Source organism: Heterocephalus glaber, unplaced genomic scaffold (genome assembly GCF_053883595.1).
Source record: "Heterocephalus glaber isolate CG9 unplaced genomic scaffold, H.glaber_assembly_v1.0 deba00001555, whole genome shotgun sequence".
Taxonomy (NCBI): domain Eukaryota; kingdom Metazoa; phylum Chordata; class Mammalia; order Rodentia; family Bathyergidae; genus Heterocephalus; species Heterocephalus glaber.
Window position 1 is genome coordinate 5,139,940 of NW_028258346.1, and position 17,555 is coordinate 5,157,494.

Consider the following 17,555-nt stretch of genomic DNA (forward strand, 5'->3'; position numbering starts at 1 on the left):
CCCTTGGAGGTCAAAGGCTCAGGTTCTGTGTAAGAGCAGAGGACTGAGCTCAAGGCTGCTGTCCCGGCCTTCCGGCCTTCCGCAGCACCAGGGCAAAAACCTTCCTACCTCATGTTTTAGTTTTCCACAGCCTAATCCTTTCACTCCTCTACTTCCCATACTCTTCCCTGCTGCCTTCCAGAACTGTGCTCTTAACAACTGATCAACAAGCAATAGGGGTGAGTGGAATGAAAACTTTGAAGAATGAAAAAGACAAATTCTAACTGAGCTATCTAGCTGTGATGCTTCTAAAACTGAACTTAACCTGAAATGAATTTATCTTGACAGCATGTTAAATGAGTTACTATAAACTCATAAATCAGGATTTAAAAATATTTCAGATACTGGGGAGAACTCAGGTGTAGTGGCATTCACCTATAATCCTCGTACTTGGGAGGCCGAGGCAGGAGGATCACTGTGAGTTCAAGACCAGCCTGGGCTAGAGTGAAACCCTGTCTCAAAAATAAAAAATTTTTTAAAATCAGGGAGAAAACCCAAACCCTTTTGTATTTCAGGACAAATTTTTAGGTAGATGAATCAAGTTGTATTTGAATATAGATTAAAACAAGTAATTCATACTCCTCTTCCTTAATTTGAGATTTACTAGAAGAAATGACAGAGAGAATGGAAGCTTTGGAAAATCGCCTGAGAGCCAGATGAGGACTAGAAATGCTATACACATGTGTACACCGTAGTGCCGAGGGTCAGGCGAGGCCCAGAGCCCCACAGCTCAGCTGTTACGTCTGTAATGTTGTGCAGTAAACACCAGTTCTGAGGAAGCTGGTTTTCTATACAACAAAGACAAAAAGTACACACTAACTTGTATAATTTAGGAAAACAAACGCATCAGCATTCCAGGATGCATTTACCGTGAGAATAAGCTACACAGGTGTTCTGTAATGTCCTCTGGACATGCACGCTCTGCTTCTGCCTCAGCCAGCCTTAGCATTGTACTATTTGACTACAAAACACTTTGCAGTCCCCCTCCCACAGACACTGGCCGGCCACAAGAGATGTTTTGGTACTGGACTTTATCTTGATATATGTATATGGATACGTAAAAGATCACAGGACATATGTACTTATGTAACAAGTTGAATATTTTCCCGAGTACCAGGGATTGAACTCAGGATCTTGTGCTTACAAGGCAGGCGCAGTGCCACTGAGCTAAATCCCCGGCCCCCACAAGTTGAATTTTTTTATACAATATTAAAATTCACTTAAGAGAATGGCATTCTGTGTGTAATTCTCATTTATCTTTAAATACAAGACATGTACCCATAAAAATGGCCAATATATGAAAAAGTGGTTAATCTTACTAGTCAGGAAAATGCAGATTAAAACAATACTATTTTTTTCTCCATCAGCTTGACAAAAATCAATGTCTGATTAGTATTAGTATGGAAGTGGAAATACAGGGCTCTTATACACTGCTCCAGAGTACAAATTGGCGGTTTCTTTGGGGAATAAATCTGCCTACAGGAATGAAATGAAAAAGGCAGCCACTCTGTGACTGGCAACTGCACTTATAGGTGTCTAACTGCACGACTGCAGCACAGATCTCAAGAAGAGCTCCACAAGAATGGAACTGGTTTTTTGGTTTTGGTACCGGGATCGAACTCAGGACCTTGGCTTGCGAGGCAGGCGGCAACACCACTGAGCTAAATCCCTGGCCCTGGAACTAGTTTTTGAAGGCAATAAGTCATCAGATTGGAAGGGGGACTGGTACACTGTGGTGCAGTCCAAGCACACAAATACTCCACATCTAGGAATTCCCTAATCCCCTCAAATACCTGATAAAACTCAAAGATGAATTTAGTCACACAGAATTCTTGTATGCACCATCTCTGTAAATTAAACCCAAGCACGAGTGGCTGAATGATACATTGGTATGTGTAAGTGCAGGAGATGTGCACAAGGATGTATACCAAACAGGGAAAGGTGCGTGGGGACCGTTAAGGGGGCTTCAACGCTATCAGCTCAAGATGGCACTTAGAGCAGAACAGCTTCCTAAGAGACACAGATCAAATTACATCCAAATGATTTTTACAAATGAACCGACGTTGAAATATTTCAAGTTTTTTCACCAGGTCTTCCCAAAGGGCAGTGTGGTAGCTTAGCTGAGTATCATGATTTGTAATTAGCCCTGGAGTTTGTATCTAAACAATGCACTTGACCTGGAAATGGGCTTTCATTGGGATATAGTACTGATTTGGGTTTGCATCACTATTGAAATGTAACTATGGCTTCCAGGTGGCTCAATTCTACTTCACTTCTGTTTGAGCTCCCTCTAGTGGCTCAAAATTTCTACAACTTGGGAGTGGAAGTGGGAGCCACAACTATGTAAGAAATTCCACCGAACTTATTAAAATTTGGATTAAGATATTTAAACTGGGCATGGTGGCGAAAGACTGTAATTCCAGCACTCAGGAGGCTGAGGCAGGAGGATTGCCACAAGTTCAAGGCCAGCCTGAACTGCATAGTGAGACCATCTCCAAAAAAAAAAAAATTTAATGAGGACTGTGTAAAATAGGAACTATTTCTCCATTTTCCTTGCTTTTCTCACGTGAATTTGTAAGAGTTTTGTATTCCACTTCATCATTTATCATTTTTTTCTTTTTTTAAAAAATTGGCTTTTTTTGGTGGGTAGGTACCGGGGATTGAACTCAGGTCCTTGCGCAGCAGGCGGCGAAACCGAGCTAAATCCCCAGTCTCTAAAAAATTGTATTTTTATAGTACATGTTTGCAGTACATGATTACATTTGTCATGGGGAGATGGTACATGAATGTCCCTTTTGATTATGAGAACTAGTAGGCCATAAATCTGAGTTATTTGTAGGAAAATGTATTCCCTCAAGACGAGTGTTAAGTGAAATAAATCAGATGCACAAGTTTAAAATGTCATGAGAAACCTAAAGCATAAATAATTTGAAGTGCAAAATAAACGATAATAGGAAACATGGGTATCTTTAGCAAATGGGAAGGGATCTACAGATGGAGGGAGAAGTAGAAAGAACTAAGATACATTATGTACAGGTCCCAACTCCCCATGATAAAGGTAATCATTATGTACAACAAACATACTGATAAAACATCACGCCAAAATCCCTGCAAGCCATGCTATATAAACACTACCCTCCAAAAAAGAAAAAGAAGAGGTACACTGGCATCTGTAATTTTATATTCTTCAGGTCACACCTTAGAAATTAAATCGGAACTAGTTATCCTGGAAGAAAAAATTTTCCAAACAGTGTGAAAAGTCCACTTGGGGGAGAAACTGAGCTCATCGATTAAAAACACACAAACTTCCTCAGCCAAGAGTCAAACATTTTAAACTGTGGAAACAGGACTAAGTTTTTGAGAGTGGTAGTCAGACCAGGCAATTTTTTTTTTTTTGGAGACAGGGTCTCGCTATGTAGCCCAGGTTGGCCTTGAATTTGCAGTGATTCTTCTGCCTCAGACTCCCGAGTGCTGGGATCACAGGCACACTTCACCATGCCTGGCACCTCAGTACCTCTTAACCAGGAGACACGCAAGTTTAAAAATATAAGAGTGATATGGCTGAAAAGCTGTAATACAGCCCTTCCAAAGAAATGTCCCACTACAAAAGGTCAACCATGCTCCCAGAGTGACTGAACGAAATTAGTCACAGCCACTCTCCAGCTTGTACACCTCAGATAACTTGACACCAAAAGCATGCTGCTTGAAAGAAACCTACTCCCTCACTTGTCAACATGAGACACAGCACTATCAATAGCACATACACGGCACCCTCATTTCCCGTCTCATTCGTCTACCACCCAAAATTGCCTGAGTGGACAAGGGAGGGGAGATTGATTCTAAAATTCCCAATACTGCCATTTCCAAAAGTTCTGTAGCCTCCCTCAAAGCCCAGCAGCCTGCATGGGGTACATACCATACACCAGCACCATTCAACTTGGTAAATCAAGATGTAACTAAGTTGCTATTTCCCCCAAATTATTTCCTCTCAATCTTCCAAAGGCTAATGTGGGAAAAGGGTTCTATGGGAATTTTCTAGGCAGATGTGCAGTTTCCCCAAAATCTCAACAGCAAACATACTTCCTATCTTTTAGAAATAAACAAAAATATAGATGCAATCAATCTTTCATTTCATACTTACTGAAGATCTGAGCTTATTCTGAAGTCGCCCAAGTATATTTCTTCTATCCACCCACTGCACAACTCCAGGAAGACTTTTCTTCATTAAAATTCACTAGAACTTTTCTCAGTCTGTGATGAAATACTTCACTTAATATTCTGAAATTATAATTCTACAAATTCTCTTAAAAATCTAGTGTAGCTGGAACATCCCCAATCCAAAAATACAAAATGAGCAATGCTTCAAAATCAAACTTTTTAAGCACTGGAGACACAAGTTGAAAATTCCACATTCAAACAGTTTCATGCACAGATTACTGTGTAAGATTACCTTACGGTTGTATGTGTACAGTATATGAAGCACAAAGAAGAACCTTGTGTGTAGACTTAGATCCCATCACCAACACACCTCATTATATAAGTGCTAATTTTCCAAAATCTAAAACACTTGCAATCCCACACATTTCAGTTAAGAAATGCTTAGTGCCTTCTCTCTAGAAAAACGGGAAAATGGAGACTGGAACGTGTAACTTCTTCACTGGAAAGTTTTGCTCTATGCCACATCCCACTACTTTATCCTCTCTGATCCTACTTTCATGCAAAGTGTCAGGAATCAGAGAAAAATAAATGAAATGGATACTGTTTTTAAAACAAGCTCTGGCAAGTTTTATTAATGAAAAATTTTGCATGGTTTATTTTTCACCGGTCTGTTCTGGCATGCTTCTAATGATATCAGAATCACCTAGAAAATAAAAAATAGTTTATAATTCATTTAATGGCAACTGGTAATTGCACAATTTTCCAACTTAGGTCACACATTCTTTAGCCAAGTCTGAAAATTAGTCCTGATTATTTGGACCTGGTTTATCACCAGCATTTGTAAAACCAGACCTAGGGAAAGATCTAGGTCTGGGGACACATGCATGGTCTTACTATAGCGAATGTTTAGCCTGCCCTGATTATAACACAATCAGAACAGCGAGAATATTCGCAGTATTTTATGAGTTAAGTAAAAATGTGGAAGTTCAAAATACAAGACAATGTATATTTGTAAGCTCTTTCCCCTCTCAATTTGACCTGTTTCTTCAGGCAGCAAGTAAGGATTACTTTCTTATACTATTTCACCTCATTACTTCCCCTTTAAAGTTTCACCTTCTGCCAAGTTTCTAAGTCATTATTCCTTAGGTATTTCAAACAAAATTCATAACCTCAAAGTAAAAAAATATTTTTTCCTTATAACAAAGACCATTATAATTCACTAACATTCATTATGAATTTGGGTGCAAAGTAAAACTATAGGATATCCCTTGATATATCCAAATTCTCACCATTTGAACTCAGGAACCAAAGACATCTGCTAACAGGGAATACTTACATTACACTAGAAAGGGAAAAAATGATTTTATGACTTAAAAAGCATACCTGGATCAATGATGGCCAATGTGCATACTCTGTAGTATTTTCCACATGCTGTGCCCAGTTCGATATTATTGCCACTGTAGTGATGGACACCAGTTTTGGCCAACATGGCATAGTACTCTATTTCAGATTTCCTTTGGGAACCAAAAAAAAAAAAATTTTAAAGGGCAAATAAACAAACTGAATGTTACCACTTCTCCTTAGCTGCCCTGTTGGCCAAGCCTTCTAACAATAACGAAACTTCATTACTATTCTTAAAAGCACACCCAGCAATAGAAACAAACCTTTATATGGATCCCTTACAAGTAACAAGGTAACTAGCAAATACCTACTGCACCTACTATGTTTAAAATACTATCTATCCTTATGGAATACGGCAGATGCAAATTAAAGAAGCCAAGACACTGAATCAGTGAAGGACCCAGAAACCAAACCTAAGTTATCTTTAAAGGATAAGCCATCTCTATCTCTGGCATGGGGGTGGAGAGTTGGGGGGGTGTATTTACCCACAGAACACTTAGTATCAATTTAGCAGATACTGGTGGTTTTAGGAATTTGAAAGGAGTCCTACAGGACCTTGTCACTTGATGTGTGGATCTACAAGATCAGCAATAATGCCACAAAGGATTGTTGGAATTGCATCTTAGGCCCCACCCCAGACTGGCTGAAATAAAACTGGCATTTTAAGGCCAGGGATTTAGCTCAGTGGTTCCACCACCTGCCTTGGAAGCGCAAGGTCCCGAGTTCAATCCCCAGTAGCAAAAAAACTACACCAAAAACCAAACTAGCATTTTAACAAGAACAACCCTGGTATTGTATAGTTATGTTTGAGGTACACTACTATAGAAAGTAGGCGAGGGCCAGGGATTTAGCTCAGTGGTTCTGCCACCTGCCCTGCAAGTGGAAGAACCCGAGTTTGATCCCCGGTACCAAAAAAAAAAAAAAAAGAAAAGAAAGTAGGCAAAAAACCAAACCAAACCAAACCAAAAAAAAAAAAAAAACCCTTTAAGAATGGTTTGGAATTATAACAAAAACAGGTCAGGGACTGCTGGTAAGTAGAGACAGCCTATATAAAATTCTGAGTAGGTTATACATTGTCATAGGAAATCCAAAGAATAAAGAACCCATCACATGGTTCACATGCTCCAAGTTTCTTTAGCTCATTAACAATATGTCTACTAGGTTCAAATTCAAAATAGTAAGTCTGGGCTGGGGATTTAGCTCGGTGGTTCTGCTGCCTGCCTTGAAAGCGCAAGGACCTGAGTTTGATCCCCGGTACCAAAAAAAAAAAAAAACAACACAACACCTCAAAATAGTAAGTCAAGAATAAACCTTGACCTAAGCATATGCCTATAATCCCACTCTGGAGGCTGAAGCAGGAGGATCACAAGTTTGAGCCCAGCCTAAGCAATTTAGTAAGACCCTACCTTGTCTGAAAATAAAAACTTAAAAACAAGTAGTAATAAACTTTAACTCAGAGAATTGACACATGGCACCAAATCAGGTGATTCAATGACACCCATGCAACTTCATAGCCCAGCCTGAAGCTTTCTTACTTGGATTTGCACACTAAAGTAAATGCACACAGAAAAGCACCTTTAAAGTTTCTTTAAGCTAAAAAAACCCATCAAAAATTGCAAGACACAAAATACATGGACAAATTATGCGTCTGTGTTTGCCTCAAACTTGGAGGTTCTGTGGTTTTTAATCCTCCTGTTCAACCCAGGTCTTACATTTTCCCCCAAAGATAAGCTTACAGAAGAGCACATGACAAGGGAAGGAATCAACAGCCAAACACCCTACCAACAGTAATCATTCTCCCAAGGGTCCCTTGGAGAACAAGTTCAACATAAAATAAAACTCATGCTACAAAGACTACAAGTTTGCACTTTTTGACACCCCTTCACAATTAATTGGCAACCAGCGACGCACGCCCGGGTTCTGTCCATTACCTCAAAGCCGGGCAGTTGTTGGCGAGGATGACCAATTTCCCTTTCCCCTGTCTGATCATCTTCAGTGTCTGCTTGTAACCCAGCACGTATTTTCCACTTTTCATAACAAGTTGGAGTCTAGAGTTGATGGACTCCAGAGATTTTTTCTACAAAGCAAACGTTTAACACAAAAATGAAGGACTCATATGCAACCACCTCCAAACCACACCCAGCCTCCTGGAACCGAGTATAAAACCTCCGAAACTACTGAAGACCTCTGAGATTCCCTCTAAGACCCTCCACACGCCAGTGGCCATGAAGTCACCCCAGTGTGTGCCCAGATCTACCCGCCCGGGCTAGACCCATCGCTCCACGTGAACCGGCTTCCGGCCTGGCTGCCTCACTCACCGTCTTCTTTGCGGCCACCATCTTCCTGCCGTAGGTGTGCGACGGACCCCAGCCTAGAACACAGAGGACAGGGCAGGTGGTTTAGCATCCGGAGCTGCGAACAACAGCCTACAGGGCTTCTCGCGCTCCCCAAATCTCCGCATCGGGGAGCCCACTTACCAAAAGCAGCCGCCAAGATGGCCGGGGAGCGAGAAGAGAAGGAGTTCCCACAATGCAAAGCGCCTTACACCAGTGCTGTGAGCCGACTGGAAGCGGAAGCAATCGCGAGCGGAAGGGGTGGGGCTAGAGGTGGAGAGCCGCTGTCGGTTGCTATGGATTCTGCAGGTTGAAATAGTGGTTGGGGTTCCTGCTTGCTTGTCCGGTGGCCTTACGGTTTTCGGCGTTAGGTTTCTCTTAAGGTGCGAGCTGTAGGCTTAGAAAATAAGGAGCGTCGAGCCAAGCGGGAATTAGTGAAGCGACTGAGGATGAGGTGGGAGGGACGGTAAGGAGAGGCGGTGGTATCTGCGACCACCCTCCCGACGCGCCGCGTTTTTTGTATCTATCTATCCTCGGTTGGGCAGAAGTAGCGCTGTCAACTCGCCTGCAATCCCCCAAGTTGTCGATCTCTCAGAGAGCAGTGGCGTCATGTGCAGACTTCCCGAGACTCGCCTTTTGTGGTTGTAAGATGAACTTGGGAATAGAATCTGCACAGAAAGAGCGATAAGCAGGTCTAATCTTTTAGTTTGTTGGTGGTGGGTTTTCTTTTCTTTTCTTTTCTTTCCTTTCCTTTTTTTTTTTTTTTTGGAGACAGGGTCTCCCTATGTATGTTCAGGCTGGCTTGAACTCACTATGTAGCCAGCCTGGCCTCGAACTGTCGGCGATCCTCCTGCCTCAGCCTTCCGAGTGCTGGGATTACAAGCGTGCGCCACCACGCGCGGCTAATGGGTCTAATCTTTAAAATTTTTTCCCCCCTGTACCGGGGATCAAACTCAGGACCTTGCGCTTGAGAGACAAGCACGGCGCCACTGAGCTAAATCCCCTTTAAAAATATTTTTGCTGTGAACCCTGAACCTTGGTATAAATTTCCAGTGACGGGTCATTCAGAATATTAGGCTCGGAAAGTATCCACCACCACCCCCTCCCAGCACAAAAAAAATAAAATCAGACCAGTAAGTTATTTTACGTTGTCATTTTGCCCTGATGAATGACAGAGGGAGGATCTGTGCCCCACCTCACCTCACCCCATCCCCTAAAAAACATGCTGTGCTGGGAACTATAATACATAATTCACCTATACCCTATTTTACTTAACAGTCACAAAAATCTTATGAGATAGTAACCTTTTATTCACAAGTTTACATGTCTAGGGTATTGTCATAGATCAGAACCCAGGTTTATAATGTATGTCTCTTAACAATTAAGTTTATTCAAGTGCCTGCCCCATTTTGATGTGAATTTAACCAAACAATGGTTAGACTGTCGTACTACTTGCTTTAACATTTAGGTTTAAATTAAGATTGTACAAATTCAGATATTTGCCCTCTATTAATCTAGTTCTGTACACATGTTAAGGTGTTTTGCTTTTGGGGGTTTTTTTTTTTCTAAATTTGAAACTAACAAATAACTATCCCTCTAAGGGAAGGAACAAGCCTAGGGAAGTTGTAACTCCGCTACCTAATAAAGGCTAAAACACTAGCCCTCCCACTCCCCACTTGTAATTCTGTGGTCTTTTCCTGACCTGTTTCATTTATGGTTATTATCTTATGAAAAATGGAATCATATACTTAACACTTTCTAGTACAGTTCACTCCAAGTACAGTTTGGACACATTCATTCTGCCACACACGTTTAGATACTCAACTGTGCATCTTTTTTCATTATTATTAGACACCTGACTTCCAAGGAACTACACCCTAACTCTAAAGGGACTGATAGTTATGCTGAGAAGATAAGACCTGTAAAAAGACAGTATAAGGGCCGGGGATTTAGCTCAGTGGTTTCACCGCCTGCTGCGCAAGCGCCAAGGACTCAAGTTCCATCCCCGGTACCAAAAAAAAAAAAAGACAGTATAAGGGCTGGGGATTTAGCTCAGTGGGATCAGTACTGAGATTACAGACATGTGCTACCACTCCTGGCCAAGAATCAAATTTTAAGAAATAATTTGGTGAGCCAGGGATTTAGCTCAGTGGTTCCGCTGCCTGCCTCGCAAGTACAAGGTCCCGAGTTCGATCCCCGGTACCAAAAAAAAAAAAAGAAATAATTTGGTACACAAAAATTTGCTTCTTATTCTAGACTTTTCCCAGAACGTTATTTAAATCCCGAGAGAAGAGACTCTTCAGTTACTGAAGAGCCTTTGGGAGCAGCTCCCTCAGTTTTCAGCATTATTTGAAGGACTGTGCTCTGATGAACCATTCTGTTGCCAGTGGGACTTAGAAATAATGAAGGCACTAACATCCAACTGCCACTCAAAGATTAAAGTTAGATACAAAATATGTTAAGGAAATTGGCTCCTTTGAAGGACAGATTAACTTGTGTTAAAACACACCAAGCATTATGTATAAAGACACACAATATCAAGTTACTTCCTCTGCACAATGGGATTGGAAGTTGGAAGGAGGTGGGAAACACTTTTTTATTTTATTCCCTTCTGTGCTGTTCAAATCTTTTGGCCCAGGGATTAAACCTTTAGGGACCTGTCCTACAGAAACACACAGTTGCTCAGAAATGTGTAAACAATTCACCATTTTACCGTTGTTGAACTAGCAAAAAAAAATCTTAAGACTGTATCAAATACTCATCATTCTTACCCAGTATATATGTTTACATAAGCTTAGGGAGAAGGCCGGAAAGCTACTTAACCAAACTTATCCACGGGAGAGAGGTAAGAAGAGTGGGCAGACCTTTATTTTTACAGTATTTCTGTACTAGCTGAATTATGTTACAGCATGCATTATTATTACATTAAAGTTTTCTTTTTGGTAACAAAATGTTACTTTAAGATAGCGTCTCTTTAAATGTGTCTCGTGAAATATCAGTTACATCTCCAGCAATTTTTCCCAGATCACAGGTGTTAGAATCACGTGGAGTTCTCACTTGGGCCCACATTGGTGTTGGAAGTGATTTCTGGACATCAGACCAGGGAATCTGAGTCTAACTAGTGCTCTAGAATACTCATACAGGTACTACAATTTGAGACGTAAAGAGCTAAAGAAAGAGCTGACCAAGGTGATTCCGAGGCTTGCTTGCTTAGGTCAACCTTAGTTGACCCTTATACTTTTATATTGAGCTCTGTACTTTTGCAGCTTTTTCAAATTTTTATTTAATTTTAATTGGCAATATTTATTTGGGGTATAATGTGGAGGTGTGACGTATGTATACATTGTGGAATAATCAAATCAAACTAACATCATCTCACGCTTATCACGTTTTATGATGAGAATATTTAAGGATTATTCTCATTTTTACTTTTCAATTCTTAAAATTTGTTTTAGCTCATGTTTGCAGTACATAATGATTACATTCATCCTGGGGAGCTGGTCCCTGTGCATAACACATCTCAGTTCTTTTTACTTTAACCTACTCCCTCCCTCCAATTCTGGATTCCCTTCTCATTTGCTAAAGCTCTATCTCCCTGTCTCCTATTCTTTTATTTTGCTCCATTAGGTGTACATAACACATTATCTTTATCCATTCATCTGCTGATTGACATGTAGCCCACTTCCAAGATTCAGCTATTATGAATTGGGCTGCTATAAACATGGGTATGCACTATCACTGTCCTTCTCTCTCTCTCTCTCTCTTTTTTTCTTGTACCGGGGATCGAACTCAGGACCTTGTGCTTGCCAGGCAGGCGGCGGAACCAGTGAGCTAAATCCCCAGGCCCTCCCTCTCTTTTTTTTTTCTGAACCATGATGTGCAGTAGATCACAGAGATACTCCCCCCGTGTCACTGAACCTGGTGCTCTTTGACCAGCATCTCTCTGTTCTCTCTCACCCCTGAGTGTTGTTAGCTACCATTCTCCATTCTTCTTCTATGAGTTCAACCTCTATAAATGTTCACTACATGTGAGGATGCAGTATTTGGCTCTCTGTACCTGGTTATTTCACCTAGCAGCATAATGTCCTTTAGGTTAACCCATGCTGTCCCAAATGACAGGAGTTCAATCTATTTATGACAGGATACTATTGCATTTTGTATATATATATATATATATATATATATATATATACACACACACACACCATATTTTCTTCATATATACATTGATGGACACTTATGTTAAGTATTCTAATATCCATGATCCTCTAAAATAAAGATAATTATTACTCTTCAGGTTTTGTTTTGTTTTGTTTTGGGGAGTGGGATTGAACCCAGGGCCTCACACATGCTAGGCAAACACTCTACTACTGAGCCACATTCCCAACCTATCACTTCTGTTTTTAAAATTTGCATTTATTTTTTGTTTTGTTTTTAGTTTTTTTGAGGCCAAATTTTGCTGTGCAGTTCAGGCTGTCCTCAAACTCGCGGCAATCTTCCTGCCTCAGCCTCCCGCATGCTAGGATTATAGGTGTGCACCACCATGCCTGACTTGTTACTTCCATTTTAGAGAATGAATGATTAAAGCATTTGAAGTGATTTTCCTTGGTATTGTACAATACCAAATTTCTTGTCCTCATTACACTTTATTGTATTTTTTCAAATTTATTTTTTGTTTGTTTGATTCACTACACTTTAAACAAAGGATTGCTTTCTCCCAGAGATCTTACCATGGCATGGCTGTGTTCCTATAAAAACTTACAAAATCAGGGCCAGGGACTTAGCTCAGTGGTTTCGCCACCTGCCTCGCAACCGCAAGGACCCGAGTTCGATCACTGGTACCCCCCCAAACCCCCCCCCCCCAAAAAAACTTACAAAATCAGCCGGCCAGATTTGGCTTGAGGGCCGTAAGTTTGCAAATCTCTATGTTAGAAGATGACTATAACTATTACTAAAAACAGTTACTCTAAGTCATATTCTAAAGAAATATATCCTGAGCTGGGAATGGTGGCATACACCTGTAATCCCAGCACTCTGGGAAAACCAGGGGCAGGAGGGTTACAAATTCAAGCCCTGCCTGGGCAACTTATTGTCTCTGCCTGCCTCTCTCTCTCTCTCTCTCCTCTCTCCCTCTTTCTCTCGTACTGGGAATAAAACTCAGGACCTTGCACTTGCCAGCCCAGTGCACTGCCACTGAACTACACCTCTGGCCCTAAGACCCTGTCTCAACAGAGAAGTTTTTTTAAAAGCTGGAGATATAGCTTAGTGCAAAGGCCCTGGATTCCCAGTACTGCAACAAAACACCACACACAGGTGTTTGGATAGGCAGGTAGAACAAACTCAGGAAAGCGTTCATAATCGTTGAATTTAGATGCTATTAGTTTTGAATACTAGTCGGTGGCATTTCAGAGGGATTTTGAAGAATATCAACAGATAAAGGCCCTAGGACAGAGTTAACATGTGGCTCTCCTTTGGTTTCCCCTCACCAACATGGCTCCCCGTTTCTGAGCTCTGCAGGCACCTGCTCACATACTGCTTTCTGGCTCTTGCTTGTTGTGAGGACTGAAATTGCAGCTGTGTTCCTTGGAGGGGCAGGGACAGCACTGCAGAGTCCTTCTGCCCCTGGCTCAGGAAGCTGGCCCTTGCTGTCCGGCAGTTCCTGTCACAGTCATTGTTGTTAACTTACTTAGGCCATGTGCAGATGATTTGGAAGAGCTCAATTTATCGAACTCAGCTTTTATGAACTTGTCAGCTCCGCGGGATTGAATCACACTCGACCTGCGACCAGCGGGGAGAAGGAGCCCCAGTGAAAAGTCCCTGAATGCTTCGTGAATGTTGCACTTTTCAGCTAATAAGAAGAATTAGAAAGCCCAGAGGGAAGAGGGAAAGAGTCTACCTCTGCTCTCCACCCTTCCTGCCTCCTGCTAACCTAACAAAGTGCGAAACATCTCTCCTGCAGCCCTTCTTTTCAGATTGGGCGTGTCCCAGACTGACAGGTTTGCTTTTTGGCTTTTACCTGGTGCAAATCACAGCAGGGATTAAAAATAAAGCAAACAAATCATTTTCCTATCATTTTATTTTAGTTTACCACTTTTTCATTCAAGGGAGCATATGCTTTTAATACTCTTGACAAGAAGAACCCTGAATGCTTTCTTTGTGATTTTACTGTGGTTTGGGAGCGACACTTTGGTATCTATTAAGATTGGACTTTGTGATTTTTTTTGTTTTTGTTTTTTTCGGTATTGGGTGATGAAAACCAAGGACGCTGATCACTTAGCTACACCTCCCTTCCCTTTTATTAAGGCAAGGTCTCCAAAAATTGCCCAAACAGGACTCAAACCTGTGATCCTCCTGCTTCAACCTCCCTAAGTGCTGGGATTATAGGTATACACCACCACACCTAGCAACATTAACCTGCTTAATCTTCCCAGATGGTCTCTGGGTTTATAATAACCTAGAGAGTCAGTCTTTAAAATTTTACTGTAACTGGGATTTCTGTGTTTCAAAGTATCTATAAAAATATGATGTTTTACATATTATTTTCAATAATTTGAGAAGTCTACTCTGTACTTTTATCCTTCGTAAAAAAGACTAAGACATCAATGTTCTTTGCTTTTAAAACAGAATAATATCAACACAGTTTTGTAACACTGCATATCGTACCGCTCAGAAAATATCACAAATTACTCAATGGAGAAATAGTAAATGACTTTGTGATAAAATCAAAGTATGGTTATGCATAAGAAGAATGATAAAAAAAAGTTCTTGAAGGTAAAAAGATTTATGAATTACAGCTTTTGATATATAAAGCATCAAGGTACTATTGGCCTTTAAAATCACATTATTTGGGGTTGTATCTCAGTAGTAGAGTATTTGCCTAGTATGTGTCAGATACTGGGTTCCATCCCCAGCATTGCAAAAATAAAATGAATTAATTAAATTATAGTATCCCTTGTGATCAGATATTAAGGTAATCATCTAACAAGATTAAAGGAACAAGACAGTACAAGTAACTGTTGAGAAGGAGAGGGACCAGGAAGAGAAGAGGTAGGGAAAGCACAATGTGGTAGCCCGGAGACTTGTGTTGTAAGCAACAGAAACAAGCTCACTACACAGAAAAGCATTTTGTTTCGCAGTTCAGCAAAGAAGCCAGGACAGCAAAACCCAGATGTGCACACACTGGTCATGGAGAAACCACTGATTAGACACTAGTTGGGAGACACTCTGCAAACCACAGGACAGCACCTCGGGCTGATCTTGGCTGCTGCACAGCTGAGTGCTTGATGTGGAACTCCACATGTTTGGCTGCTTCTGGATAGAGGAGGCAGATGGAAAGATCAGTAAATCGTGTAGAAATTAATCTATTACCTTCCTCACCTCATAATAAAGTGAGTTATTTAATAACATAATATGGAATGGAAGGTCTGATAGATATGATGGGGTTATTTATTTTCTTAGTGAGATGGGGTCTCTATGTTGCCCAGGTTGGCCTCAGGCTCCTGGACTTGAGCAATCCTTCTGCCTCAGTATCCTCAATAGCTGGGATTTCGGGCACAGTGCCACCACACCAGGCTAGGGTGAGTGTGACAGCCTGATGGCATGTGCACTAACCATGATGCTGCCAGAGAATGATAGGTAGGAAAAACAAATGTAATCCAGTGTCCACCACAGGGAAGATTGTCTGCTGCTCCCAAAATGTCCATTCCATCTTCCACAAAGCAGCTACTCGATCCTCAAAGGGTGATACCACTTAGAGCCTTAGAGCTGCTGGCAACTGGGCACTCAGCCAGGCAAGCCTCGGTAAGCAGAGAAGCGTGCCTGGTGCTGAGCCCAGGTACAGCTTCTGTCCTTGTCTTTGTCTTGTCCTGAGCCCACTGACCAGCTACGGAGGTGGCCCCAAGAGAGACTTATTGTTATTTGCCAAACATCTGATTGCTGTTTTCGTCTGATCATGAAATGGTTCCTCTAAAGAAAAAAAGATAGCATGGCTCAGCAGACAGGTTATCCCTGAGGAAATTCGAGATAGTACAGGCAATTAAAAAATAATTGATGGGGGCCGGGGATTTAGCTCAGTGGTTTCGCTGCCTGCCTCAAAAGCGCAAGGTCCCAAGTTCAATCCCCTGTACCAAAAAAAAGAAAAAAGAAAAAAAAATTGATAGGTAAAAGGGGAAATGTAACAGGGCTCAGTAAGCTCTGATTTAGCATGAAAGTGTTGGGATTTAGAGAATTTCAAGTTACATATTTACATTTAACTACTATGTGAGTTATTGTACTTCTTTTGGGGAGGAATTGAGTTTAAAATTTTTTTCCTAGCTAAAAAAATTAAATGTGACTTTTTAATTTATTTTAAGGCATCCTCAGGCTGGGGATGTTGCTTAGTTGGTAGAGCGTTTGCCTAGCATGTGTGAAGCCTTGGGTTCAATCCTTGGTGCTGAAAAAAATATCCTTGAATAAAAAAAAAGAAAAACATCCTCAGAAGGGGAACTTGCCATGGACCAAATCCATATGTTGAAACCTCCAGTGTGACTGCATCTGGGAATAAGGGCTTCAGGAAATAAGGTTAGGTGAGGTCATGAGGGGCGTCCCTAAACCAATAGGACCATGGTCCCCTAAGAGGAGATTAGGACACTTGGGGAGGGAGGAGAGCCATCTACCAGCTGAGGAGAGAAGTCTGCTGGCACCTTGATCTTGGATTTCTAATCTCTGAGGACATAAATGCTGTTTAAACTTCGCAGCCTGTGGGGCTTGTTACACAGCCTCACAGCCTAATGCAGACGGCAACACAACCTGCTGGACGATGTAGGAATTCTTGAGAGCTTACTGTTAGGAATAAGTGAATAATAAGTGGAGGAAAAGGGAAAATGCTATCTTATAGAAGAATGCCAGCCAGTAAATATAGAAGGAATAACAGAGAAATCATCATTTGATAACAATTAATTATATCAATAGCTGACCCAAGAAACACTCTATACCAAAAGTAGCAGATAATCGCTAGGACATTTACTTAGCTTATTCACCCTATAAATTATAAAGAGTGAAAGAACTACGTGGGGGAAACCTGGCCACACTGCTTTAACAGATCAGAGTTAACAATGCCAATAACCAGACAAACGGGCATCATGTGCCTCGATACAGATACACACAGGTTATGGCCCAAACTACCTCCCCTGAAAACAGTCACATGGGGGACATCAGACAAACCCAATCCGGGAATGTTCTACAAAATAAATGGGAGGACAACTAAAGGAATTGTCTGGGAGGGAACATCTGACATACGTTGAACACGGAATGGAGATTACTTTGGTATCAGCATAGTGGCCTGTAACCTCAGCGCTCTGGTAGGCTGAGGCAGGAGGATTGCACGTTTGAGCCTAGCCTGAGTAATTTAGTGATTTAGAAGATCCTGTTTCCAAATAAAAACAGATTAAAAAGATAGATAGATTGATAGATATAGATAGATTGATAGATAGAGATAGATAGATAGATAGATAGATAGATAGATAGATAGATAGATAGGGGCTGGGGAATGTAGCTCAGTGGAAGCCCTGAACTCCATCCCCCGAACGGGGGGGGGGGGGTTATCAGTGGTAAACTTCCTCGTGGTGAATGCACCTGTTATGTAAG

At 41.3% G+C, this 17,555-nt stretch overlaps 2 protein-coding genes and 1 non-coding gene across 18 annotated transcripts in view; 1 reads left to right on the forward strand and 2 right to left on the reverse strand.

Annotated features, from left to right (window-relative positions):
- Matn2 (matrilin 2) overlaps nt 1-1,273 on the forward strand; it is a 134,150-nt gene extending 132,877 nt beyond the window's left edge. For all 16 annotated transcript variants that reach the window (XM_087190651.1, XM_087190655.1, XM_087190659.1 and 13 more), the window contains one exon: nt 644-1,273. In XM_087190651.1, coding sequence (XP_087046777.1) covers nt 644-699 — 56 coding nt within the window. In that variant the 3' untranslated portion in view covers nt 700-1,273. The remainder of the gene's footprint in view (nt 1-643) is intronic.
- A 3,527-nt stretch (nt 1,274-4,800) lies between these two features.
- Rpl30 (ribosomal protein L30) lies at nt 4,801-10,130 on the reverse strand. Its single transcript, XM_087190668.1, has 5 exons — nt 8,076-10,130; nt 7,917-7,969; nt 7,530-7,675; nt 5,581-5,711; nt 4,801-4,900 (listed from the first exon to the last, which is right to left on the reverse strand). The coding sequence occupies exons 2-5, from the start codon at nt 7,935-7,937 to the stop codon at nt 4,851-4,853; spliced, it is 348 nt and encodes a 115-aa protein (XP_087046794.1). The 5' UTR covers nt 7,938-7,969; nt 8,076-10,130; the 3' UTR covers nt 4,801-4,850.
- On the reverse strand, nt 5,021-5,152 carry LOC147824075 (small nucleolar RNA SNORA72). The gene has a single exon (XR_015442942.1). It is a non-coding gene; the product is annotated as a small nucleolar RNA SNORA72 (small nucleolar RNA).
- Nucleotides 10,131-17,555: the final 7,425 nt, after the last annotated feature.

Excerpts from the sequence above, each read along its gene's own strand:
- Rpl30 (XM_087190668.1), bottom strand. The coding sequence starts at position 7,937 with ATGGTGGCCGCAAAGAAGACG. Across the intron at positions 5,712-7,529 it reads AACAACTGCCCGGCTTTGAG|GAAATCTGAAATAGAGTACT; the intron begins GTAATGGACAGA and ends TGGTTCCCAAAG. Across the intron at positions 4,901-5,580 it reads ATTGGCCATCATTGATCCAG|GTGATTCTGATATCATTAGA; the intron begins GTATGCTTTTTA and ends TTTATTTTCTAG.